General features: G+C 49.5%; 1 protein-coding gene across 2 annotated transcripts; it reads right to left on the bottom strand.

The window, feature by feature from the left end:
- Positions 1-124: 124 nt before the first annotated feature.
- Fxyd6 (FXYD domain containing ion transport regulator 6) lies at positions 125-26,832 on the bottom strand. 2 transcript variants are annotated; one of them, XM_021172966.3, is made up of 8 exons: positions 26,541-26,832; positions 6,028-6,087; positions 5,404-5,439; positions 5,228-5,302; positions 4,508-4,544; positions 3,839-3,888; positions 3,389-3,438; positions 125-1,296 (listed from the first exon to the last, which is right to left on the bottom strand). In XM_021172966.3, the coding sequence occupies exons 2-7, from the start codon at positions 6,080-6,082 to the stop codon at positions 3,410-3,412; spliced, it is 282 nt and encodes a 93-aa protein (XP_021028625.1). In that variant the 5' UTR covers positions 6,083-6,087; positions 26,541-26,832; the 3' UTR covers positions 125-1,296; positions 3,389-3,409. The 2 variants fall into 2 exon arrangements, with proteins under 2 accessions (XP_021028625.1, XP_021028624.1); XM_021172965.3 differs by having other exon boundaries at positions 5,404-5,442; positions 26,541-26,831.
- Between the last annotated feature and the right edge of the window lie 1,114 nt (positions 26,833-27,946).

The raw sequence follows: 27,946 nt of genomic DNA, 5'->3' as shown, positions 1-27,946 counted from the left end.
CTGGCACCTCTGGCATCCTCTAGCCTTGACTTTCTCCCTCTGACTGGGGAACAGGCTCTCTTGTCCTTTAAGTTCCCTGGGCCCTACAAACCCTCAGACTCTCAGAAGAAAAGCCACTCAGAGCCACTAGGAAACAATGCTGTATTTATTTATTTTTCTGTTGTCAGAGGATATAGATCACAAGACAGAGATCAGCAGTCCCAGTACACAGTGTGGCTTGGTTAGTTTCCAAGGGAACACATTAGGCAGGTGGGGCAGGCTCTGGTGTGAGTTTCCACTCTGATGACTTTTGACTTCCGGCATTTGCATCCAGGCTGCTCATACCCTGTTGCTCTCTGACCCTCAGCCCCGCTGCCCCTGAACCTTTCCATCCCTCTCCACTCTGACCCCTGACAGGCAGGGATAAGAAACTGCAAAGTCTGCCATATCCACATCACCAGGCAGAGAGATAGAGTCCCCACCCTTTCCACTGCCTGTCCCCTTGACTATCTCCTGCCAGAGACCAGCTTCGGAGAAGGAAGGAGTCCTCTGCTCAGATAAATCGGGCCAGAGATTGAAGTCTTAGAAGCAGGAAAGGTGGATGAAGGCAGGGGGACTCCAGAGCCTACCGGGTTATTGCTCGGAAGATAAGAGAGGAGCTCGTTCCCCAGATGCAAGAATTCCTGGGTGTTCCCTAAAGGGTGGGGCAGATGGGGACTCTGCAGTGGACACCCTAAAAGGAAAAGGAGCCCTGGAAGGCAGAGCCTGCAGCAAGGCATTCTGACTCTCCAGCTGCAAACAGACCTTCTAAACTGGTGGAATCCAGAGCAAGTTTCTTCTGAGAGTCCACAAAGAATAGCAAGGAACTTTCTCAGCCCTAGGTCCACTGGGGACTCCTGTCCTGGGGACAACTAACTCTCCCTCAATCCAGAGATGGGACTAGGGCTCCTCGGGAACAGAGCAGACTCCAGAGAGCAAGAGGAGATGGAGGTCACAGGAGGACACAAGGTGCCGATGGCAGCGTGGGAGAGGAAGCACACAGTTCACAGAAACAACGAAATCCATGATCGATCACAGTCAGCAGACACACACAGACACGGCACAGACACGGCACAGACGACAGGGTCCAGAGCCTGGCTGCAGTGAGAAGTGTTGCATCATTAATATGGGACTGGGGTTAGTGGGGGGCAGGGAGAGGCACAGGGAACACGCGTTCTTGGCTTCTCCTAGGGAAAGGTCTGGTATGAAGTAGCCGGTTTTCTCAAGCCTCGACATCAGTCTCTGAAGCGTCAGGTAGCTGACCTTGGCTTCTGGAGGCTGTGGAGACACAGAATTCACATGACAATCCCAGATCCTTTCTGGCACCCATAGCTTATTCTCTCTCCATCTTCAGCATAATCCCTTTGCCTATAAATCCCACTGATGGCATGCCCTTGAAAACCCCAGGGCCAGTGAAGAGCAGACAATGTTAAGAGGCAGACGGAGGAGTGTGTGTGTGTGTGTGTGTGTGTATGTGTGTGTAACCAAGACTGGAGTTGTTGACAGACCCCTGCATAACAGGTTACTTGTCTTGAAGATATCCATCCCAAAGATGGACACCGTGAGCCCTGCTCTGCTGCCCAGAGCTGTCGTGTGGAGATGTAGGCACTGCAAGGAATTAAAACACTCTACAGATACATGGCAGTACTGGCTTCATGGCAGAGGCTAGTGTCCATGATCCAGACAGCTTTTGGTTAGCTTTGGTTCTGAGACAGGGTCCATGTAGCCCAGGCTGACCTCAAACTCAGTATTAGCCAGGGTTGACCTTGAACTTGTAATCTTCCAGCCTCTATCTCCCATGGGCTGGCTTTATAGGTATGTACCACTCTGCCTGGCTTCCTTTAACTTACATCTTAAGCTAAAGTTGTGCACTTGGTTGTTACGCCCGATTGTGTGGAATCTGGAGAAGTGAGGTGACAAACTGGCTTTCTTGCCTTTGCATAGCCCAGGGTCTGCCATCCAGGACACAGTTGACAAGGTATTCCAGGTGACCCTAGCCACAGAGACCTGAATTCAGGTTAGTAACCCATCTCGTCACTTACTTTCTGTGCTGGGTAGATTTGTGTCAACTTGACACAAGCTATAGTCATCAGAGAAGAGGCAGCCTCCACTGGGAAAACGCCTCCATAAGATCAGGCTGTTGGTAGACCCATAAGTCATTTCCTTAACCAGGGATGGGAGAAGGCCCAGCTCACTGTGGGTGGCCCCACCCCAGACTGGTGCCCTAGGTTCTATTTTCTTTTAGCAGGCTGAGCAAGCTAAAAGAAGCAAGCTCGTAAGCGATACACCTCCATGGCCTCTGCATCAGCTCCTGCCTCCAGGTTCCTGCCCTGCTTGAGCTCCTGTCCTGACTTCCTTCAACATGGAGGCTTAGGGAAAATAACCTTTTCCTCCCCAATTTGTTCTTGACCACGTGTCATCACAGCAATAGTAACCCCAGGACATGATCTGAACGGCTTTCTCTGACTGCAATCTTTCCCATTATAAATGCGGCTGGCTCTGTGTGTCCTATTTCTTCTGGTAGCTCCAGAAGGTTCCTATCCCACCTGCTGACTGGAAGCTTTGTTCAGTCACTATGTATTCTCTGGCACACCCTACAGTGAGTAATGGAAGTGACACATGGTGGACTCTGAGTGTTGAGGACAATGGAGGTGCAGGGACTGGGAGGGTCATATATTATTTTCACTACTGTAGAGTAGAACTGGAGAGTTTCATAATAAATGTGTGTGTGTGTGTGGTATATGTGTGTGATATCTGTATTTGTGCATATGTGGTATGTTTGATGTGTGTATGCATAGTGTATGTATATGATATTTGTGGTATGTGTGCTATCTGTATGTGTGTGTGTGGTATGTTTGATGTGTGTATGCATAGTATATGTGTATGATGTGAGTGGTATGTGTGTGTATGTATGGTATGTTTGGTTGTGTATATATAGTGTGCATGTGTATGGTGTATGTGTAGTGTATGGTGTGTGTGTTTGTGTGTGGTGTGTGTGTGTGTGCATGGTGTGTGTGTGTGTGTGTAATGTGGTGTGTATATGTGTGTGTGTGTGTGTGTGTGTGTGTGTGTGTGTGTGGTATGATATGTGTGTGGTGTGTATTTGTGGTAGCTGGGACAGTACCGTATGAGCCTGACCCAAGGCTGGTTGGAAGCTCTGATTTCCTATGCTGTTGTGTTTAGATAAAGGACACCTCTGTGTCTCTGTGACTGAGCAGTGCACTGTTCCTCCCCCGCCTCTGAAAGACACAGAGGAGCCAACTGGTAAGAAAAACTGAGTGCCATGAAGAAGTCAGCATGATGCCCCTGCCCAGGCTCACTGAAGGCCGTGGTGAGACGGCAGGAAGCCAAGCACAGAGAGAGCACCTACCTTCACGCTGGAGGCTGCACCTCAGTTCTCTGTCTTCTGGGGCTCCGCAGCTGGAAGAGAAGGCAGATGGATGGCGTGTGAGGCCCCTCACCATGTTCCATGATGAACCCTCACTTATGGCTGATATCAGGATTGGGGATCACTAAGATGTGGTGCCGGTCCTCGACTGTCACTGGTTACAAGGACTTAGGTGATGATGGCCCCCTCATGGGGCTTAGCACACGTGGAAAGATGGAGCCTGCCTGGCAGCAAGCAGGTGCTTTGCATACAATGATGCACCTGTGGTTCAGATGAAGTGCTAACATCACATAGGTACGAGGAACCCTTTCCTGGCACCTCAGAGGCATGTCTGCTGAAGCCCAAAGCAGCTCATGGCGCCTAGAGTCCCTCCCCACCCCTAAGACTATAGGAAGACACCCCCCCCCCAGCGCAGCCTTTCACAACAGTTACCGTTTGTAGTGATGAGGTTCTCTACCTGGGCCTCTTCGTCACCTGGAGCCCTGTGACAAGCAGAGACACACTGTCACCAATGTCCAGGGCAAACCACAGAGTATCCCCCATTCTCTGTGGATAGCCCAGGAACCTATTCCTTCCAACCCCACTGAAGCATTCAAACACTCTACCATGGGATGCATAAGGTGACTGGAGAACTTATGGGTACCCTTCAGTGTCTGCCCCGAGGTGGGGTTTGGGTGTGCCTGCCACCCAACTTTGGCTTCTGAGGTCCATGGCCACCATGGCTGTTTTAATGAATGGGGTATAACTTATACGGTGTAGAAAGGAGGCCAAGTGTCTACACAATGCCCAGAGCCTCAGGAAAAGATGAGAAGCAGGCCCAATGCCTCTGCCCTGCACCGCAGAGCGGCCATCGGCTGCTACCTCTCTCCTAGCCAGCCTCCCTGTCTCCAGGGCCTCTAAACAAGGTTCCAGAACACTCCTACCCAGGAATTTACATCTGAGGCTGCCCCTCCATATTGTGACCTCTACTTTGTTTTAAAGCCACTTGGAAACCCCCCAGATTCATACACCAGCTCCCCACGTTCTCTTTCTGAGACAAAAGAATACCCATGGGGTTCACTCCACAGACCTCTCCCTGTCCGACAGCCTTAGCACCCTTACCTGGGCTTCTGATTGAAACTGCACTTGCACCTGCGACCTGAAACACAAAGAAACCATCCAAGGTCACGACTCCAGCGTCAGCTCAAGGCCAGGCTCCAGGCCTGGACACAAAAGACCTACTGCCCCCAACAGTTGAGTCTGGATATTTGATCCACACTGGGTGCTGTTTGTGGGAGGGGGAATCTTTGGGAGGTGGGGCCGAGCTAACCAAAGTGGTTTGTTGGGGCAGGTCTTGGAGGTGGTAGCCACTTTTGGTTATATCCTGAGCTTTCTGCTTCCTGGTCTGTCTCAATGTGAACAAGCCACGTGTGCCTGCTATCACAGACCAATCTAGTTCACTGCTTTCCCACTATGATGAACTTTGCCCTTTCATACCACAAGCAAAAAAAAAGTACACTCAACGCCACAGCTCGTGTAGGGGAAATGCATAGGGACACATCTCTAGGAGCACAGCGAGAACAGCATCTGACTCCTGGGATGGCCAGCCCCCTGCCCTATGGATGCAGCCTGTTGTTCTTGGCTGTGTCTGTTCTCACCTACATTCTCTGGGCACGCCTTCCTTGTTTTCCTGAGCACGTACTACATGGCCAGCCCTGTATTGATCCTGGAGATACTGTGGAGAGGCAAGACTGTACCTTCTCCTGTCCCACAGACAAAATGGCTAGGCTTGTATACTGTCCCCATCTGTCTAGCAGCCGTAGAGAGAAGGGACACACTTACTGAGGATGAGAAGTATCCCAACAGAGAAGAGGACCACAGCAAACACCAACCCCCCAATCCTCAGGGTCTGGTAGTCTGCAAAGAGAGGAGAAGTGAGAGGTGGGAGAGAGGCGGGGCCAGATCACGCCGGCCCCTCCTGGATGGGACCACCCCCCACGGCTGCTGAGCTCACTCACCGTAATAGAAAGGATCGTTTTCTTTCTCCTTCTCAGCTGCTGGGAAAGATGTGACATGGTCAAGAGGAAGACAGCCATACTTCCTGTGACTTCTCATCTGCCCCATAACCCTCCAGTCCCCACCAAAGAGTCCTTGTGAAGGGGGCTCACTGGGCAGAGATACTGGAGATCATGGAAGATGGGCTAGCTAGGCTTGGGGTCCTCGCCTGAATTAGAGTCTTTGGGGACCCGGGCTCACATCATGTCTTTCATTTCCTCCAAAAGACCAGGTCTATTATCATCTAGTGACAAAGGGGGAAACTGAGACCAAGGGGTGGGGGAGGCTCATGACCTGCATATAAAGTCAGGATGGATTAATTACAGTCTAGGCTACAATTCCACAGGAGCCCAAGGTACCTGGAGAGATTAACAGAAGGATTGCTGAACCCTTGTGGGAAACAGTGGGAGAAGGGCGTGCAGGGGTCCCTGAACTAGGATCTGTTTTCCTCTGCTGACAGTAAGAGCCCGTGACCAGATGTAAAGCGGCCTAAGATCTCAACCTTAATGTCTGAAAGGGCCAGAACCTTCTGCCGGAAAGGGCTGTGTCTGCCAGTTTGGCACAGCAAGGCCCTAAAGGATGCTTACCACTCGCCAGGACCACAGGGGCCAGCAAGCTGCAGAGGATCAGCACCGTCTCCATGGTGTCTGGGGGTAAAGAAGCAAGACATTACTCCAGGAATGTCTGAGCTGTACAGGGAGCTTGTGTGACCTGAGGCCACTTCAAATCTCCAGGACCGATGCCACCTTATCAGGCTCTCATCAGACTCTCAGAGAGCTCTGTGTGGCCAATTCTATTAACCCAGATGAGTCAGGACACTTAACAGGCACTGTGCTAGGTCCACACTGCAGGCCTGGAACCAGAAACTTGCTGATAGTTATCGCCCTTCATAGGGGGAGCGGTAGGGCCCAGGTCAGACGACGGCTCAGGGACTCATTAGAGTGGGGCTTCTGGGCTGAAGCCTTGCCTTCCCAAGGGCTTTGGAGATGTCTCACCAGTGTCCTCCTTCCAGGCCATCTCTGCTTCGTTAAGATGTGGGACCCTGGGCCCAGCTCCCACAGTCAACAGCCCGCCAGAAAGTGTTTTTAAGATATGTTTATATTGTATGTGTGTGTGTCTATGTGTGCATGTGTGCAGGTGTCTTTGGAGGCTAGGAAGACCGGGTCACAGCATCTCCTGGAGCTGGAGTTACAGGCAGTTGAGAGCTGTCTGATATGGGTGCTGGGAACCAAACTTGAGTCCTCTGGAAGAGCAGTAAGCATTCTAAGCACTGAGCCATCTCTCCAGACCCTAGGAAGTGTTTTTCTATCAGGTGATGGGTGGAAGACTTTCTGTTCCCTAAATGCTATCGCAAACCCTGATGCCCATACGTGATCTTAGGTGTCCTTCCTGTTGTTTCCTGTTTTCTCAGCTTCCCCTAGAGGCCCCATCTCCTAAAGGTGATAATTGTGTAAAGGTAATCTGGATAGGGGCTTCTAAGCATCAACCCCAGTCTCTCCTCCCACGGAAGTCACTGACTCCTCTACTTGGATCTCATCAATTTCTGGTGATGAAGTGGGGGACTCTGATGGGACACACCAGGGACATGTATCAATGGGGTTACACTTGTCACTCTCGGACTCAGAAGACTAAGACTAATTCTTCTCAGAGTGAGAAGAATGCAAATCAGGAGCGCCCAAAGCTGCTTAATCTTTTCCATGCAGGGTAAGACAGGCCGCAGCTTGAACCTGTCTAGAATGGCCGGTCCCACGCTCAGTCTAACAAGCGACCCTGCTGCCATCCACCAATCAGACACCAGGGGGCAGCAGAGCTTCATCCATGACCATTTCCAGCCAGAGTCCTGTAGGTGTCAAATCATCGCCCCCGTGTGAACATGCACCTTGCTCTTCTTAAAAACTGCTTGACCCAGATATCCAATAACATTGCTCAGAGTGATTCTGTGCATATGTAAGTGTTTGGGTGTCTGAGCAGGCGCATGCTCTTGCATGTGGAGCCACAAGGTCCACGTTAGATGTCTCCCTCACACACTCCGTACTTTATCTTTTGAGACAGAGCCCGGAGCTGACAGATTCTCATTCAAGGAGGCCGGCAGGCTGGCTGGCTGGCTGGTAAGTTCCAGCCAAACTCTCCACCTTCTCAATGCTGAGACCACTGTTAGGCGCCACTCCACATAAGTTCTGGGGATCAAACTCAGGCCCTCACGCTTGAGGTAAGTGCTTACTGACTGAGCCTTCTCCCCAACCCCTAATATAGCGTTAAAGAATTATAATATTTACAGGCCCCTGGACTTGCCTTAATCAACTTTGTACTGAAGATTTATCTATACTACTTACACTGCAGTTAATTCATGTTTAACACCTGGCATTTCATTGTGAAGACAAACTATTGTGTACTGATCCATTCTCTTGTTGGACATCTGGTGTCTTTAACAAGGCATTGCCAACTTTACGTGATAGGGTTATAAACACTCACACCCAGTCTCAAGAGGAACCTGTTTATATTGCAGATGGGGGGAGGGGGGACACTCGTTCCTGGACACCAGAAAACATAAAGACTAAACGACACTTATGGTGCATGAAGTACTCTCCTGCCTAGTTTCCTTTTAAAGGGAATCCGGCTTGGCCCCTTGGCTGGTCTCACCCTGCAGCCTGGAAATGGCGGCCATGAGTGAGCATGGCTCTGAGACCACGGCTTGGGTGGCAAACCGTCAGTGCTGCGCAGTTAATCACTCTTCACCCGGTCGTTCCCCTCCTATCATCCAGCCATCGAGATGTGATTGATCCGCCACTCCCCATCCTGATCAGTTTGACATTAATAGATGTCCTAATTTTTGTCAATTTCGAGGCATAAAATGTAGCATTAATCTGGTCACTTAGTTTTGGGCGTTTGACATTTCTGTTTCTTCACGGGTGATAGGATGTTCTTATCTTTTTCCTGTTTCAAATCATTTTTTTCTGATCTTGACATTAAACCTCAGTTATTGAGTATTCCAATATAGTATCTCCTCTTAGCCTGTGATTTGTCTTTTTACTTAAGAACTTTTTTTTCACATTTCATTTACTCACTCGTGTGTGTGTGTGTGTGTGTGTGTGTGTGTGTGTGTGTGCGCGCACCCCAGCAGGTGTGTAGAGGTCAGATGACATCTTGCGGGGGGAGGGGGGTGGCTGGGAAGAGTTTTCGCCTATCACAGGCATCATGGGAGCGAACCCCAGGGTCAGGCCTGGTGGTAGACCCTGGAGCTCCTGAGCTGTCTTGCTGGTTCTGTCTTTACTTTTAAAAATTGCCTTACAGTGCACAGAACTTCTCAGTTCTAATATGATGATCTATGTGTCTTTTTTAAGACATTTCTTCACACTGGCAGGCCACATTAAAGATTTGTTTGTGTTTTGTGTTTTGTTTGTGGTCTTAGGTGTCTGGATCCAACAGACCCCAAGTCAGCATCTGGAGGAGTGCCCGGAATCACAGGCATGCACCATTGAGCCCAGCTACACTCAAAACTTGTATTCCACTTGGAACTGAGGTGTGAGGTAGGGTCTGAATCTTACTTTTCGCCCATTCTGATAACCAGATGTCCCAGAACCACTTGGAACTGCCAGCAACTTCTTGTGGTGTTCCATGTCGCCACAACAAGTCTGGTTTCTGCTTGGCTGTGTGGTTATCTCCCAGCTTCCTCTTTGGATGTATTTGCTAATTTGTCTCTATGATACTCTCCTTAACTTTCTTATTTTTTTTTTCAAGATTTGTTTATGATTATATCTAAGTACACTGTAGCTGTCTTCAGACACACCAGAAGAGGGCGTCAGATCTCATTACAGATGGTTGTGAGCCACCATGTGGTTGCTGAAATTTGAACTCAGGTCCTTTGGAAGAGCAGTCAGTGCTCTTAACCACTGAGCCATCTCTCCAGCCCCTCTCCTTAACTTTCTATGGATTCAATTGCTTTTTGCCAACTGTGGTCTGAACTTATTCAATGAGAAGTTTCAGAAATAAATAATTCATACAGTTTATAGCACACGGATCATGGTAAAATCTCTCACTGTCCCAATTCATCCTGCTGCAGAACATGAGTCACCCTTCTGGTCCAACACATCCACACTGTATATGCTACCCCTACCTGCCCACCAGTCACTTAGAAGCATCTCTTTTTTGGCACAACTGTTGTGTATCACTGTCCGTGTGTTTAAGTAACCTTCTAACATAACAGACACAGACTCAAAAAACAAACAAACAAACAAACAAAAAAAAACCTGTAAGGTGTTTCTTCAGACAAGAAAATAAAACAAGATATACTGGGGAAAAGCCATATTTAAGAATTGTTCACTCGGGAGGCAGAGGCAAGCGGATTTCTGAGTTCGAGGCCAACCTGGTCTACAAAGTGAGTTCCAGGACAGCCAGGGCTACACTGAGAAACCCTGTCTCGAAAAACAAACAAACAAACAAACAAAAAGAATTGTTCTCACCAGGCAGTGGTGGCACACACCTTTAATCCCAGCACTCGGGATGCAGAGGCAGGCGGATTTCTGAGTTCTAGTCTAGCCTGGTCTACAAAGTGAGTTCCAGGACAGCCAGGGCAACACAGAGAAACCCTGTCTTGAAAAACAAAAACAAACAAACAAACAAAAAATTGTTCTTATGGGGTTTTTTTTTGTAATTGTTCTACATATTGCTGTTAAGCTCTTACTGTGCCTAGCTTACACATTAAAACATTATCATAAGTAGATGTTATAGAGAAAACAGTATGCTTAGTGTTGAATCCTAGTTGGTTTCAGGTGTCAGTCATCTACATGGTCTTAGGATGTATTCCCTCTGGACTATGGTAACGCATTAAATCCCATATTTCTGTTACCATAGCTTTTTAATAGTCCTGTTGGATTGTAAGAGAGCCTTCCATCTCCTTCTCCGAATCCTTTAAGAGTATGTCCATCTTCTGGACATATACTCAAACACAGGAGTGTGTTGCTCAGCATCACTTAAAACTTTGGGACTTTCATAAGAACTGTCAGGTACCTACCTGGAGGGATTGGGTGAAACTGGTATGTTCCTGATTCCAATTCCTCAAGTGTCATAAATCTTTTGATTCCCCAGGGCCTTATCAATAGCCTCTTATGAAATGCCATGATACCTTCACATAGCTGTTTCATCCATTGGTACATTGTAAGTTATCTTGTTTCTTTAAACATTAACATATTGTGTAGTATGGAGCAAAACAATTGGTTTTTATCAATTGGTCTTAAATACAGTAATCTTAAGATCTCTCACTTCTAATAATTTACCTGTACGCCTTTGGGTTGTCTCTGCACACAGACTTTGCAAATGATCTTACTAATTAGCACACAGATTGTTTCTACCTCTTGTTTTAGTGCACTGTGCCAGTGAAACGCAGTGGGGAAACAATGATTATATACACATGTGCACACACACGTGCACGCACGTACACGATTTTTTTTAAATTACTTACTACTGGCTTTAAATGGAGTTTTAAGGTTTTAAAGATTCTGCTTTAACACTGGGCTTCCAAAATGCTCGCTTTACATTAATTACGAATAAGTAAGTGATGCCTACGTCCTGTCTTGCGTGCATCCTATTCTGTCTTCCTAGACTACGGCTCTGAAATGTGCTAGGCGTCCTTATTGTGTTCCACAAATCATCGGACTGCTCATTCAGATTTTCTACGTCCTTGCTTTGCTGTGCTACCTGCTGGGTAATTGTTTCAGACTTATTTCTTCTCTCCCTCTAACTGTGTTTAATCTGCTGTTTCGTTCATCCACTTAATTTCCTAGTTCAACGGTTGTATTACTTCTGTATGTTCTAGTTGGCTCCTTTTCTAACAGCTTGGTCATTTCATTTGTCTTCCTTGCCCACTCATTTGTATGAACCACTGTTTCCTTCCAACATTTTCCTCACAGTTATTTTATTTTCTGTATCTTTTAACTTCGAAATCCTGAATTTTCCACTTCTGTTTGGTTTTGTTTGTTTGTTTCCTTGTTTTGTTTTTCAAGACAGGGTCTCTCAGTATAGCCCTGGCTGTCCTGGAACTCACTCTGTAGACCAGGCTGGCAATGAACTCAGAGACCTGCCTGCCTCTGCCTCCCAAGTGCTGGGGTTAAAGGCTCCTAATACCACTGCCATTGCTAGACCTTCCTTCAAATCCTGAATTCCTGGGAGCATAAATTGATTGGTGGCATCTGTGGTTTTTAAACAGTGATTCAGCTTCTCTTGGGTCCCTCCTAGTGCACACATGTGCATGTGCGCACACACACACACACACACACACTACCTTAGTTTAGTAGTCTTTGACTGTGTGCTCCAATTTGTTATATTTTAATCTGTGGGAAATTCTGAGGCTTTGTTTTTCCTTTTCCATGGGGACTGAGAGTGGCCAATATCAAACTAAGACCAGATTAACCTCTCTCAAGTTTTCTCAGCTCAATGGAGAAGTCATGGGCTTGGATCCTACTCCTGCTGGTTCAGTGCTTATTGGCCTCCAGTATGCAGCGATGGATGCCGACTGCCGTTCATTCTCAGCAGCCCCGCTTCAATTTAGTTCACATAATCATGCTACTTTGATTTCATAGGGTTAGTTGAGAGATTTATTTCAGTTCTAGAGTTTTGGGTGTTGTTTGGTGTGCAGAAAGGAGTGACTGGTAGAGGAGCCTCTTTCTTCCTTCATGTACGGCAGGCCAAGCCCTGTGACAACAGAGCTGGGATCATCACGCTACAGTAGAAAAATTTCTCAATCATATAAGGAGGGAACTAAGTTACATGTACCTGCTGTGTGTAAAATCTTCCTCCTTCCCTTCCTTCCCCTTTGTCAAATGTATTGCTACTCCCGGATCAAGTTCCATCTCACGTTCTATAATTAAATTATATCTGGGCCTCGGTCAGAGGAGACCAGATCCAGAAGTAGTCTGGAAGGAGGATAGAACTAACTGACATTAAAAGCCCTCAACTGTGGCTCATGCGTACAATCCTAGCACTCAGCAGGCTGAGGCAAGGGGATTCCCATGAGTTCTAGGCCAGGCCAGGACACACAGAGACACCCTGTCTCATACTTAAAACAAAATAAAACCAATTCTTAGGGACCTTCATGCGGACACTGGGTCGTAGGTGCCAGGAGAAGGATGGACAGTCTGGGCTTCTTGGCCCACAGCAGAGGAATTACTGGGCAGGTTGAGCCCCTCCTGGAGAAAAAACACCCATCCGTACCAAGGACTCCAGACTACCAGGTATGGTGACCACCCATTCACTCTGTTATTCCTGAGAACCTTACAGTCAGCTCCACAGATGCTCAGCTCGGGATAATTCCACAGTTAAATCCTCCCCAGGGACAGGAATTCTAGATCTGCAGGGGATACATAAATGATCAAGGTTTTGACCAGGGAGAGACACAGGTTTTGAGAACAAAGATCCTGCTATTATCAGTAAGGAGAGAACAGCAGGAGAGCTGAAAGTGCCCACGGAGGGCTGACACTTCAGCCAAATCCTGAGAGCAGCTGTGATCTCGATAGACAGGGGGGGGGGGGAGAGAGAGCAGCGAGAGGGAGCCTTGGAAAGAAGGGGCGGCCAAAAATTCTCATCCCAAGTTCAACTTAATTTGAATCCCATGACACTTCACTCAACAGTGGATGTCTGCAGGGTCCATCTAGAAGGCATCAGGATGAGGCTGGGTCCACTAGTATATGACATAGGAGGGGACTGTGACACCAACCCACCAAGTGTTTTCATTTCTAGTGCCAGACACCTTCCAAAACAGTGAATAATCCCGTCTGGGTAAAGCGTGATGGGTGGGTAGGGAGAATGCTGATAAGATGGCTGGCATCAGACTATGAAGACTCGAGAATGCCAAGCTCTGGAGTGAAGACCTGTCCTTGTATTGCAAAGCAAACATCTGCGATCAAGTTGCAGAGTGCTGAAAGGGACACTATCATACATTTGAGAACTAGCCAAGTCTCTATCCTCCAAGCTGTTGCCGGGGCCTGGTCTACACCAGCAGTTCCTCTCAGCCTGAAGTCTCTTCCAAGGCTGCCTCTTGGCACATGGACCACTTTGAAAGATGGCATCGGTGGTACAGCTGGCACTGTCTGGGAGCGCAGTGGCCAGCTACATACACGGAGCCTTTGAGGGGACACAGATGCCTTTGTTTCTATTAACCAAGGAATTCTATCCTGACCTCTCCTCTCTGTGTGGTAAGACCCTGGCTTCTCCTGACATTCCAGTCTCTGCATTCCTTTCTTCTTCCTTACAGGGGAGGAACTGGGCAGCCTGGAGCTCAGCTGAGGTTGGAGGACATAGATGAGGTAGCATAATCATCTCATTCCAGGCCCAGAGCTTCGGGAAGAATGGAAGGAGGGAGGAATATTGAAGTAAGGGAATAAGCCACGCAGAAGAGAACAGGGCCAGGAGGGAGGCTCAGGATTGTTCTCTTAAGTCTCAACCTGCGTATTAAAATGTCTTGTTTTGTGGACCTGGACCCCTGCTTAGAGCCCTGAAGACCTGGCTGGCTGAGACAGGGAATCTTATAAGTCATTGCTGCTGGAGCTGAGGACTCCATTACATCAACACTGCTGGAGTTGAGGACTGCATTACATCATTGCTGCTGGAGTTGAGAGCTCCATCCCGTCTTATTAATCTGGTCACCATTGCTCTAGACCATTCTGTTAGATCTCACACCTCCTTTCCATGGTCCACTCTGTCCGTGCCCAGGCACACACTGTGGCCGACCGCAACCATTCTGTGTTAAGTCTCCTCTCCCGCTATCCCGCTGTTTGCACAGGCACCCACTGCATGTGCGGCAAAGGCAATCAGAAGAATCCTCCAGCGATTATCTTTCCATATTGAGTCACATAATTTCACTTAATTGCTGGGTAAAAGCCACTCAGAAAGAGAAGCCACCGGTTGATGATACAGCAACATGCTGTGTTACTCTGAGATATCCCAGAATGCTTGGTACCATTGTGATGTAATTTGATAACCATCTCTCTTTACTAGGCCGAAGTTCCAAATGACATGAATTTTCCTCACCCTACCTGCAGACCCTCGTTTCCCTTTTATGGGGCCTGCTTGCCTTTCTGCAGGCTCAACCCCAGGCTGGACAATGTACCCTAGGATCACCACAGCCTGCTTGGATACCCCAGTAAGATGACAAGCAGACGTACCCAAGAAGGGGTAGCCTTCAAAGGGCCATGGGATGCCTGAGCACTGTGGCCTGGCCTCACGGGTTACCTGGGCTGTTATTAGAGACCACAGGACACGATTTAGCTTATTGTATCTCCTTGTCTTTCAACAGAGAATGGGGCATCTCAGCAGGCCATGCTGGGATATAATGAAACAAGCATCTGCCTTTAATTTTGGAAAGCCTAGGTCCAATGAGAGAGGGACCTGATTCAGCTGCCAGTCAAGGGTAAGGAGGGCCTGACTCAAGAACCCATGCCTCTGGCCCCGCCAGCCGATTTGACAAACTGAGGTTGGGAACAGCCAGCCGTGTATCAGGAGAGGCTGGGCAGTACCCGATAGTTCCTGGAGGCAGCCTGACAGGCGCCACGGCAGGGCAATGAGAGGCAGAAGGGAAGCAGCTGACAAGCTCCTTCGACTGGAAAATGAGCTTGGGTTAAAGATGCAAAGGGGGGAAGGGGGTATTGCTGGCTTCTGGGACAGGGAGAGAGGGAGTTGGTCCAGAAAGAGCTTCTGTGAGATACTACTTAGCCCCTAGCTCACTCCCACAGAGGAACAAGGCTGAGAAGGCCTTAAAGGAGCAGGCCCCAGCCTGGGAGTTCTGGTTCATACAAGCAGAGCAGGCCATTCCCCAGTTCCTTCCTAGTAGTGACGTCTACTGTCTTAGGAGATAGAATAGCTCTGGCTGGCCTGTTCACCGCTTCTTTGTTGTCTTTAGTACCTTGGCCTTGCACTATTTACAGCTATGATATTTGACGGTCGCCCGGCCCAGCCCACACACACTATGCAGCCAGAGTTCTGGCAAAGACCAGTTCCCATCATCCCCTCACTCCCTTGTGGGATGAGAAGAGGCCTTCTCAATGCCCTGAGTTAGTAGCATCACACACATTTGACAGGGAGAGAAGAGAGAACCTGGGCAGAGAGAGCGAGTGAGGGCTGGATTCCACACTTCCATCTTGCCCTGTCTGACTCTCCATTAGTGGAGAAAGAGTAGTCTCCTGCCATGAGTAGGCTGTGCTGGTGGGGAGCCAGCCCCACATTTGAGTTCCCAGATCACACAGGAGCGTTCCTATGCCCACAGTGGGCTACCTGCCCTGTGGTTCTATGAAGGACCCACATCCCCCTGCCATGTGTCACTCTCCTTGCTCCCCCACCCCCACCCCACATCCAGCAGGCTAAGACTCTGAGACCTAACTGCAGGGAGGGACTCTGATGAATTCCACAGGAAAGCACCCCCCCAACCCCATTCCCCAGCCAAGCTCCCAGCACCTCCAGCTTCATCCATATTTACAGAGAGGGAGAGAGGGACAGCAGAATGCAGGCTGTCTGCCAGCTCACCCTGAGTGGGAACCAAGAGCTGTTTGCTTGGGAGGGCTCCTTTTTTTTGTTTTGTTTTCAAAGACAGATTACAGGCCAATGCAGTTCATTAGGCGAGGGTGGGAGCGTGGGGTGGGCAGTGCAGAGTCAGCTGATCCATCCTGTCCACTTCTCAAGGCTGTGTGAAAGGGCAAGTGAGATAACACGTGGGAAGGGTTTTTGAAACAGCAGAGCTCTGTGGCAGCAATATGCAATATTTATCAGATGCCCATGCCATGCAAGGGTGGTTCTATGCAGCTTTCAATCCTTCAACAGTCCTGGGAGTGGCCACCATGATGAGCATTACCAATAGGCTAACTGAGGAGAGATAGGTTTGGTTAATTTCCAAAAGCCCTAGAGGTTAGTTTCGATCTCCAGTACCCTGACCCGCAAGTCCCCATGGGGAACACTCAGCTCTCCTGTATCTGCCACTCAGGATCTGTGTCTCAAAAGCAACTTGAGGTCTGGTATCCTTTCCTCCTGCAGCTGTAAGAGGTGATGTTGATATGGTCTCAGGTCTGTGAGAATGGATGCCATGGCTTTGAGAGGGCACAGCTGCTGTCTTGTTTCCGTGGCCACTCTTACCACAGCTATTTCGTCCTGGGAGGGAGTTGGACACCCTTTGCCCTCAGCCAGTTGTCTATTGAAGGCTGCCCCTCACAGTCTCACTAGTAGCCAAAAAGAAAAAGTAGGGGACTTCAGTGTCACCCCTTGCTACCTGTCAAAATCAAGGAAGAGACAGAAAAGCCCGGTGATGAGATGCAGGGCTGGAGGTATGGTGTGCACGTGCGCATGTGCATGTGTGTGTGAGTGAGTGTGTGAGTGTGTGTGTGTGTGTGTGTGTGTGTGTGTGTGTGTGTAGCTAACCAGGAAAAAGAAGTTACAAGAAGGGACAGGGAAAAGGTTCTGGTGGGCATCAGGCCATCTGTCCCCCAGATAGCAGAGCCTACTGTTCTTGAAGCTCAACTCTGTGACTGACCATCCCTGCCTTGCCTGATTGAGGACAGGTTCCATTCCAGCCATCTGGAATGAAAACAGGTTGGTACGGAGCCAGGCATGGTGGCACACACCTATAATCCCAGCACTCGGGAAGTGGAGGCAGGAAGATCAGGAGCTCAAGGTCATCTGCAGCTACATAGTGAGTTTGAGGCCTCAGCTACATAGTCATCTCTTGAACCACAGGTTGCATGAGACCCTCGGTGAGAGAGAAGGGGCTTGGGCTCAGCAGCCGGCAGAGAACTAGCTCCTTAGGCACCCGCAGTTGAGCTCATTACTGTTAGTAAGCCTAGCTCTGTCCCCTCCTCCCATCCTCCTTTTCTATCTTTTCCTGGAACTTCTCCCTTCTTCCTTGAATTATCTCACGACCACTAGAAGGTTCCAGTGTCCTATACTGAAACAAGGCAGGGTAGACTCAGCCCATCGCTGACATTGGCTCCCCAGGCACTATGTTTTGCTCCAAGAATAGCAGCTGTCACTAGGGTTCAAGCAGGTAGCACAAGAGTATGCCGGCGGAGAAAGAGGGAACAGAGGTGCTGAGGAGAACCAGGAGGCACTCTCACTGACTGAAGTGGGAGAGGCAGGCGAAGGAGGGGAAGATGGAACTGAGGCTAGTCCAGGGACAGTGTCCCCATCAGAAACTGAGCCAGAAAGTGGACAGGAAGCACAGAGGGAAATGCAGATGGCAGAGACTAAATCTGTACATGAGGAAATTCCAAGTCTCCACATCCTCTTCCTTCCCACAGGGTCACACCAGGCTGCCCAGCAACCTCCGCCGTGCCCCTGGCTCCCTGGTTACTATGATGCTCCAAAGAGCAGAGAAAAGAAAACACACCAGAGTAGCGCCTGCACAGGGAAAGTCAACAGGCAGCTGTCGTTCGTGCCCGGGAGAAGCATCTCCCACCGTTCCCTGGCAGTCGGGCAGGGTAGGGGACAGCAATGCCCCAACTCTTGAGGTCCTCAGACACCTCTCTAGCAGCAAGGCCACTCTTCTTCTGTTTCAAAAGTCCTTCAGAAAGACTAGCTTCTGCAAGGGACATTTCAATGTGTGCCTAGGGTCCTAAGTTGCCTAAGTCAGGCCACGTTCACTCTTCTAAGATCTGGGGCTATTTCTCGGGTGTCACTGGTCCTCCTATTTCCTTGGGCTCAAGGAGTTTGATGCATCTGATCAGAGACTCTTGCCTTTTAGCTGAAGCTGGACCATGTCCCCAACAAGCTGTAGAGGCTACTGCTCATTGGTGCTCAGCTCATAGCTGATACCAAGAAATGCAACAGCCCAGCAATTGGTAGCCTTCCCCAAGGGGTACAAAGCTACATACTGAACACCTTGTGTTCCTTCTGTTGAGAATATTAGGATATGGGGCTGAAACGAAGGTATCTTCTCCCACAATATCAAACTTAGAAATGAGAAATCCTCCTGATGCTAATGGTGGCGGATGCCTTAGCCCAGGGTATAGTCAGATTGATTTCTGTATGGCTGAGATAAAGAAAATCATTGTGGAAGAGGCTGTGATTTCAGAAAGAATATCAGCTTGATCACTCCAATGGCCACCTAACTCCTCCAGATACTTCCCTTATCAGCAAGAGTTCTGTACCAAGCGAGAGAGAAACACAGCCTCTGCCAGAAGGAGCTATAATCCAACCATGTGCTAAGGCTGCCCGCTCCCTCCCTGACTCCAGTCCAGTTCTATGTTTCAGGTGCAGTCACCTTGAGAGAATCTTTAAGTCTGTCCCCTAGATTCTATTACCTGTTGGGCTGGTACAACAGCCTGCCTCCTTCTGCAGCTGCTATGTACATCTTTAACCTTCTCCTGCCTCTCATTCACAGACATGCAAGACTCGGATGCTGAGATGGCCAGGGAGAATAGACTGATGTGTTAGGATGTCTGCTGTGAGTGGAGGGAGCAGGGCTCTAATAACAGGTGCCAAATGTGTTACTGGAGCATGAATGGTGAGAGAGACGGTGCTTTTGACATGACATGACATGTCATGACGTGATGTGACAACAGTGACTCCTTACCTGTGATCTTCCTTCCCCAAACCCATGCCCCAGTCTAATGATGAGAAAATACTAGCCAATTCCCAAGAGCAGAACATCCTACTGGACCTGTGCTCCTTACAGATGCAACCAACCGTCATCAAAACAAAGATACATTGTCACAGCCAAGAAGAGCCCAAGGAGACAAGATACCTAAATGCAATGTGGTCTTGGGAGGTGAATCCTGGGACAGAAAGAGGACATTGGTTGGGAAAGAGCTGCACAGAGTGTCAACTTTAGTTTATAATGTATCAGCTGTAGCTGGAATGCAGTAGAGACTGTGACACACTAACGTAATATCTTTATTGACTTTTTTAGTGTATTTTATTTGCACACAGAAGCTGTGTGCAGACCAAGAAGGTATGGAGGCCTGTGCTTGTCCACCCAAGTTTTCTGTAAACCTAAAACTGTTCCAGAAAAAAAAAGTCTGCTCCTTACCAAATTTGAATAGTCAATATTGAACAATCAAATCAGTCCTCCATCTCGATTCATTCCTAGCCCCTCAGCTCATAGCCCCTCTGGCACATTGCAGAACACAGGTGTTCACATGCCACATGTTTCTGCAATAGGCAGGGCATTGCTGGTTCACTGCCACGGAGCCAAGAGCCAGCCAAAGCTTTTTTTTTTTTTTTTTTTTTTTTTTTTGGTTTTTCGAGACAGGGTTTCTCTGTATAGCCCTGGCTGTCCTGGAACTCACTCTGCAGACCAGGCTGGCCTCGAACGCAGAAATCCGCCTGCCTCTGCCTCCCGAGTGCTGGGATTAAAGGCGTGCGCCACCACGCCCGGCTCAGCCAAGGCTTTTAAAGCTGCCTTTTACAGCAACTGTTTTGGGTTGGGATCAGAGGCCACTGATAGTTCTGTGGCCTATTTGCTTGACCTGTATTTCAAATACACATTGAATAAACAAACATCAATTCTCCAGTTTAAGAGCCAGGCTTGAAATGACTGTAGTCTCTCTGTAGACTGGCCCCCTCCCCCGACCATGCCAGCACTCCAGAGTGGAGCCGATAAGGACATGGATTCAAAGCTGGCAAGGGAAAGGAAAGGGTAGAGGGTGGTGGCTTTCCGAAAGACCTGGAATCCTGGTGGCTTGAGTTAGTTTGTCTTGAATTCGTTGTGGTGTACGGAAGGCAGCTGGGCAGCCTAAGAATGGGGCAGTTAATCATTTCACTTCATGACTGGATCTTCATGACTGGCAAGGGTCCAGTAACTAGGGGTTCTTCTCAACTATGACTCCTTCATAGAAAAGGGGAACCTCCAGGTCCCCAAGACTCAAAAATCTTTCTCTAAGGACCCAGTCCCAAATCCAGTTGGTTGTGCAGATCAGAGGCCAGAGTCCTGCCTCACACAGCACTTGTTACTTTAGGAACCTTTACCTTTAACCTGGAGTCACTTCTGGGAGAGAAGACACTGGCCATGGGAGGAGTAATGAGAGCAGACCTGGCAAAGAAACCAGGCTTCTTCTGAGGAAGGGAAACACGTCACAAACCTCACACCTGATTTCTACATGTCGTCCTAGAAAGACTCCATGCTAGCCTAACAGCAGGAGCCTGGGGCTTATGGCCACGTCACTGTCACTACTGAGACAGTCTTCAGTTTATCAGCCTACACAGTGCCCAGAAGAATAGGGATGTTATAGCCAACTCATACCCAGGCACCTGACATGCTCTGCTCAGCATGAGTCAGGGAGCCAGGCCCCAGCATCTCACCTAGTAACACTGCACCCAGTCCCAGCAAGTCTAAGTAACCAGTTGCATTATACAGAAGTCATGGGCCGAGTGTGGCTTGGCCATGCACAAAAGAGATCACCCCCTCCTAGGTCTGCGCATGCAAACGTGTGCATGTGTGCAACATACACATACACACATTCACAGAGGCCAGAGAGCAGTCCCAGTAGCAAAGACAGTCCTGAAGTCTGCATCAGGCCAGGGATGGAGACCAGTGCCATACCATTCTTCTCACTAGCAGGTCACATTCCAGGGCATTGGCATTCTCCCTCCGCTAGCTGCCTACTTCTGGAAGCACATCTCTGGCCTTCACGGTTCTGCCTACCATCTTCATGGATTCATATTCTTTCCCAGGTATGGGAGGGAGAAATGAAGGTCACTTGGGTCTAGTGCACCGAGGTTAAGGGACTCTTGACTTGACCACATTTGTCTGTCCCTTCCCTTCTTACCTTGTGCTTTGGTTGGCCGATTCCCAGAGTGCCACAGTTCATGTGTGTGTGTGTGTGTGTGTGTGTGTGTGTGTGTGGTGTAATTAGTTAACTGATATTTCAGCATCGCTGTCTCTTTAAGTAGTCACAACCCACCCTAAGCTCAGAACACCTGAGAGTCTCAATGGTGTATTTTAAGCATATGAGGCATTTCATCACACTTTCCCCAACTCCAGGCCTTCACTTCTTCATCTCTGCCATCTGGTTCTCGTCAAGCCCCAAAATGAAGCAGTGAATCAGCTCACTCTGTTAACTTCAGCCTTTTGATGTCTTCCAGACTACCAAGGAAGAGACATTCCAAGACCATGCATGGGAAGAAAGGAATGGGCTGGGGGATGAGGACAAGGGCAGGATGGCTCCTCTACGGGCTCGCGGGACTTCCTCAGGTGACCTTGTCTTTAAGGGGGCGGGGATAGAATGTGGGAGTGGCCAAAATGCTGAGTAGGAATTAGAAAGAGCTTCCTGGAGGAATGATCACCAGAGAGGAGACAGAACAGTGACGTCATCCTAAGGACAGCAAGATGGAGTCATCACCAATGACGTTCAATTGCTTTACAGAGCTCGCCCCACCCATCTCCAAGCTCATTTGACATATAAAGATAAAAAAAAAAATAAAAGGAAGCCTTAGAATGGGTCTACAAAGACTGTCACCCCCCCCTACCTCCAACAGGCAGGAACAGTGCATGTTCTAGAAAGTCCCAAGGGCTTAGGGTAGGCACCTGGAGGGCACGAAGGGTGAGACCACGCACTTGTCATTACTCAGTGATAGACAGCCACACACAGGGGCTTTGACAGGACCAGACTGGAGCTGAGAGATCCACAGATGACAGATCCAGCTGAGAGGATAGAAGTTAATAGGCCATCACGGGGGCGAGAGACGGCTGCTGGGAAAGTGAGAAGGTGTGTGGAGACGTGCAAGCACCTGCCTAAGTGTCAGGGAGAGAGGGCTATGTATGTGTGAGGAAGGGGTTACTCACAGAAGTGTGAGTGTGCTTGTCGGTGAGTCGAGGAGCCCTCCTGTGGAGGAAGAGGGCCGCAAGGAGTATTACAGGGTCTTCCTCCAGGAAGACAGAGAAGTAAGCAGACAGGGGGAGGGACAGGCCAAATTATTAGATCTGCCTCAGCAGGAATGAGTAAGAAAGAATGACTCCAGCCGGGCGTGGTGGTGCATGCCTTTAATCCCAGCACTCAGGAGGCAGAGGCAGGTGGATTTCTGATTATGAGGCCAGCCTGGTCTACAAAGTGAGTTCGAGGCCAGCCTGGTCTACAAAGTGAGTTCCAGGACAGCCAGGGCTACACAGAGAATCCCTGTCTCGAAAAACCAAAAAGAAAGAATGACTCCACAGCTCTACAGTCCACAGGGTTCTGAGAAACCCACGGGGCCTACCATACTGGAGGGACTTGGCATTTGTTAAAAGTGTCGATGAGTAAAACCGAGGGCTGGCTTTCCCCTGGAGCTGTGGAGGACAGGAATGTCACCATGACTCCAAATAGAACTCCTTAGTCTCCTCTCTGACCCTTTCTACCCAAACCATAGTTCTTGACTGTGCAGAGACATTCCTACAGTCCCAACCCGATCCCTGGAACTCAAACCTCTTCCTCCCCGCCCTCTCACCCTGTCAGACATCTCGTGACAGATGTTTTCCTATGTTGTTTCCAAGCTGGCTTTATATTTCACAAGTCAGAATTCCTCTCCAGCCCCATTTTAAAACAGAAGATGTGGCTAAACCGGCTCCAAGATTCTGTCTTGGTCAGAGAGATCCAGCTTCTTTTTAAAGACAGAGATCCAAGACGAGGGGTGTTCTTGACAAGACCCTCTAAACCGTCCAGAGGTCTTCAAAGACCAGCCACTGCTGGTCCTGACTTCCCACTCTGCAGAGGCAGCCCCTTAGGCCCCTTAAGCCTTTCAGGCCCATGTGTGTCCTAACAGAACAGACAGGTGCCTCTTGTCCAGGAAGAGTCCCTCCCCCATCCAGCCCATGAAAAGCATAGCTGACCTTGGCTTCTCAGCCATTGCCTGGTCGGTGGTGAAAGAAAAGCTTTGTCCAGAGTGGTCAGACAGTCCTTTTCCAGCTCGCTTTAGCCACACCCCACCCCAACTCCTCACACACATTGGTACCTAAGAGGAAATCGATCTTTTTCGAGATTCTAGAACCCACACACATTTAAAGGAAGGATGTGGCTTAGAAATCATAACTAAATCCCCCATGGACCAATCTGGAAACAAATGCCTAAGATCTTGGAGGCCTCAGGTTACCTGAGCACAGACCAAGCCATTTTTAGGTCACACCAAGAGACCTGTGGTGTGCCCAACAGGATATTTGTAGAATAAATGCATTTGCTCTTGGGGACCACAGCGCTCAGGTGTGAGCCAAGGAGCTAGAACCCGACTTTTGGTGGGCCCCAGGTTCTGTCTCATGTGACTTCTGCTTTCCCAGGGCACTCCAGAAAGGGCAGGTGGCCCCTCCTATTAGACAGTGATCTTTGGTAGATGGTGACCCTAGGGCTACCTGGCACTGTCCGCACCCAGATGTTAGTCTCTTGCATTCTACTGGGAGAGAGTGGAGGTTGAGGAATGTGTGCTCTGATTCATGGTGGAAGAGAATTAATTTAGGTAGCTACGTAGGTTGATTTCCCAAAGGCTGTGGGGGGGGGAGGGGCCAAGGTTCATGAAATTGCCCTTCTCATCTCTCCTTACAACATCTTCCAACACACCTACAAGGTCACTTTGGAAGGGACGTCCCAATTTCCAATGGGTTGATAGACGCCAAGGAAAGAGGTATGGGCCGAGCAGTGTGGAATCTAAGATCTTGCCTAAGGACGTAGGCCTCTGCCACTGCTGCTTATGGGGCTTTGACTCAGTTTCCCCACCCATGTCCTGACCTAATTCTCAGGCTCTGAGGACTGTGTCTTCTTCTTCACTGTCATGTTCCCAGAAGTTAGCATACAGTAGGTGCTCAAAACCATTCAATAACTGAACAAAATGGGTTCTCCATCAGTCCAAAGGTCAAATGGAACCCAGAGGGAAACCCTTCCCTCAAGTTCCAGCCACCTGAGGACAAGTCTTGATAGTGTCCTGGCAACTCAGCAGCCCTTGGCTTACTCTCCCAGAGGCATGAACATGACTGGAGGGGCAAGCAAGAAGCAGGAACACTGGGGCTGGGGTAGACCAGAACTCCACACACAGCTGAGAACCCTGTTTGGCATTTCTTTGGCTCTTCTCTCTCCCTCTCTCTGTCTCTCTTTCACTCTGTGTCACTGTCTCCTCTTTCTGTCTCTCTCTCTCTCCTTCTTTCTGTCTCTATCTCTCTGTCTCTGTCTCTCTATGTCTATGTCTCTGTCTGTCTGTCTCTCTCTCTCACACACACACACACACACACAATCTTTGATCCCTGTTCCTTCTCTCTGCCCTCTTGTGTTCTCATAACAGGCTTCCCTCCCCTCCACAGAGCCTCCTCTGGTCAGAAAGGACCATAGGGGTTAAGGAAGGAAGAACACAGCCTGGAGAGACTTAAATCCTGGTTTGTGCCCTGCCATGGCCCTGGAGTCTGGCACCTAGCAGAGGGGTTTCTCTACTAGGATGGTTTGGGAACTTTTCTTTGGCTTTTTCCTGTAAGGTCCCTGGGAGAAGTCAGAGGTTCCCTTCTGGGCTTCTCCTTCTTGATACTCTAAGTATCCAGAATAAGGCTGAACAGGAAGGAAAGCACTCTCTGTCTGCTTAGCCTCACCCAGCCCGGAGTGTGTGTGTGTGTGTGTGTGTGTGTGTACGTATGCATGCGTGTGTACATGTATGTGTCAGTTTGTGTTACAGGTGGAGTCCCTGCATGCACACACAGAGTGAGGACTGAGTATAAGTAACATGCATTTGGTACAGTTACTGTGCATGTGGGACGGGATGCAGGTCGTCTATTTGGTGTGGGTGGTATATGTGTGTGGTGTAGTTGGTGTGTATGTGGTGTGCTGTGCATTTGGTGTCTTTAGCTTTACGTGTTGTGGTTTCATGATGTGTTACTTGGTGTTCATGTGATATAAAACTGTGTATGTTATATGTGTCCACTATGCTAAAGGGCTGTGAGGGTTGACAGGCATGTGAGGCTCTGACGATATTGTGTGTAATGTGTAAGGACTTGTGTTTGTGGTGCTTGTGATGGTGGGATGGGTAAAGGGCCAGGCAGTTTAGAACGGGAGCCAGACATAGGGTTTCCTCCTTTAAAAAGCAAAGGGTTACCAGTATCTAAGCAACCATATTGGGGGGAGGGGAGGCAATTGGAGGTGAGGAATGGGCAGAAATCTGAGGGAGGTTGAACTGGAGGGGTTTCCATGGCAACCATGAGACAGGTCACGTGCAAAAGGCCAAGTTGGAAAACAGATACACACATTCATACATCTACAATATGAGGACAGCCAGAACACTAGAGCCAAGGGTCCTTGAGAGGGCTGAGATGCCTACTGGTCCCTCTACAAAGGTAGAAATCCCAATTCCAGTAGCGCGGGAAGACAGGTTAGACAAAGGAAATAAAGAGAGAGGGTACACATTGATGGAGCCAAGCCTCCAGCCATCACAACCTCTGGGTCTGGAGGTTGGTGGCAGCTTGGGTGGGCCGGAATTTCCAACCTGACTGCTCCTGGGAGCAGACGCCCAGAGACCCAGTCTCTCCACCAACTCTACAGGAAAGCCCTGGGCAGACATAAAGCGGGGCGGCTCCGCCAGGGCCAGCCCCGGTTGGGAACGATGGGGATAGGATACTAGCAGCCCTGGAAAGAAAATCGAGCTGGACAGACCAAAAGAAGGCAATGCAGTCAGATGAATCCCCTCATCCTCGAACCCCAACGCTGTCTACAGGGCCTCTTCGCCACTCCCGGAGCCCACGCCCACACCCCACAAGCACCAAGCCAGCAAATTTCCATTTTGTGTGGTCCATGTGTCCACATTCACATTCCTACATTCCCGGGTCCTCGCATCTCCATTCCCCGCATGGTCTCCCGCTTCCGAGTAACAAAGGGAAGCTCCCCTGCTAAAGGGTCCTCTATCCTTCTGGAGCTCCTGATGCAAGCTCAGGGCAGCCTCAAAAGCATTTTCCAGCCACCAGCATCGCCGCACCGCCATTGCCTGCAACCCCATCCCGGGATCCTTAGCCTTCGGAAGCTCATCTACTTGTTTACATTTCCAAATCCATTTCCCGCCGCCCAGGCAGGGACCTGGGCACACACCCACTGAAACAAACAAGACTCGGAGAAACCTGGCGCTAGAGTGACGGATCCCTACCCAAGCCTCCTCCACTCGGAAGAAGGCGCCAACTTTGCCCACCTCCCTTGCTGCTCACCTAGGCGTTGGGTCCCCTCCGAGCGGATCCCAGGAGGACTAGCAGAGTCCAAGCAGCCGGGAGTGGCGCGCTGGGGGCAGGGCGGTGGGCGCGGCTTGCAGCTTTCCCGCCTCCCAGAGGGGGCTGACTGGCTGGGCTCCCCGGTCGCCCGCTGGCTTCTGGGTCCCCTCGCAGACCCCTGTGATGTCGCCCGCGCCCTCCTCTCTGCGAGCTCTTCGCAAAGGGAAGTGAGGCTTGAAGAAGCAACAGGAGACGCACGCGGAGGAGGCGCCCAGCGCCGGAGCGGATTTGCCAGCAGCTGTTGCTTTTTGATTCTTCCCCCCTTTGGCGAGGGTAGGAAATGAGCCAGACCAACACCGTGACAGGGCTGGTGTTTTTCGGAAATAGGACAATCAGGGGGAGAAAGGCAGAAAAATAGGAAACAACGGAGCATCAGCCACCTGCAACCTGCGTTCTTTGGCTGTGTTCGCAATTAGCATGAATGGGAGCCAGAGTTAGGTGGAGTGTTGTTTTCAAATAGAGCTGGTGGGCTGTGGGGACAAGACCCTCACATGAACCAGGGTTTTGCTGCCCAGAAGCCCGTTTTCAAGACACCCATCTCCAACCCTAACTCCAGAAGGCTTTAAGAGTAGCTCTCCCCAGCCTAGTCACTAAGAGTCAAAATTCGAGGTGACAAATTAATTTGAAGATTTACATCCTAGCTCTGCAATCCTACCTGTAGTATCAGTATGAACACTCATATATGGAGTGTTCCTTTCCCTAACCTAGGAAATGGAGGTGAGACTAACTCCCAGCAAGTGTTCCATTGACTAACTCTAATGACAGCAGAGCTTGCAAGAATGGACAGAGGTCACCCCACCCCACCACCCGCAGCAGGTTGGTATCCAGGAAGCCCTGTAGTGGAGAAGGCTGTTCTAATTAATCAACTGAAGGGATGCTGTAGGGAGGCTGGCCTATCCTGTGCTGAAGCGTTGAGGAGAGCAGCTGGCATCAGCCAATTCAAGATCTTATCACAAGGCTTTCCTGACAACCCCTACCCCAGAAATAATGGGCTCTTGCGCCCAGCCCTGTCTCTCCAACACCACAGCCCCAGGACAGTTACTCATTTGTGAAGAAGAAGGAGAAGGAGGAGGAGGAGGGAGAGGAGGAGAAGGAAGAGGAGGAGGAGGAAGAAGAAGAGGAGGAGGAGGAGGAGGAGAACAACAACAACAATAACTCTTTTAATCCCAACACTTGGGAGGCAGAGACAGGTGAATTTCTGGGTTTGAGGTCAGTCTGATCTAAAGAGAGAGTTCTAGGACAACCAGGGATACATAGAGAAATCTTGTTTCAGGGCATGAAAATCTTCCTTTTTCAGAGGAAAAGGAAGAAGAGGAGAAAGAGGAAGCAAACAAACAAACTTGATA

Source organism: Mus caroli, unplaced genomic scaffold (genome assembly GCF_978045245.1).
Source record: "Mus caroli unplaced genomic scaffold, Mus_caroli_1 scaffold_11, whole genome shotgun sequence".
Lineage (NCBI taxonomy): Eukaryota > Metazoa > Chordata > Mammalia > Rodentia > Muridae > Mus > Mus caroli.
The sequence above is the reverse complement of the archived record's forward strand: the minus strand, read 5'-3'. Positions and strand labels throughout refer to the sequence as shown.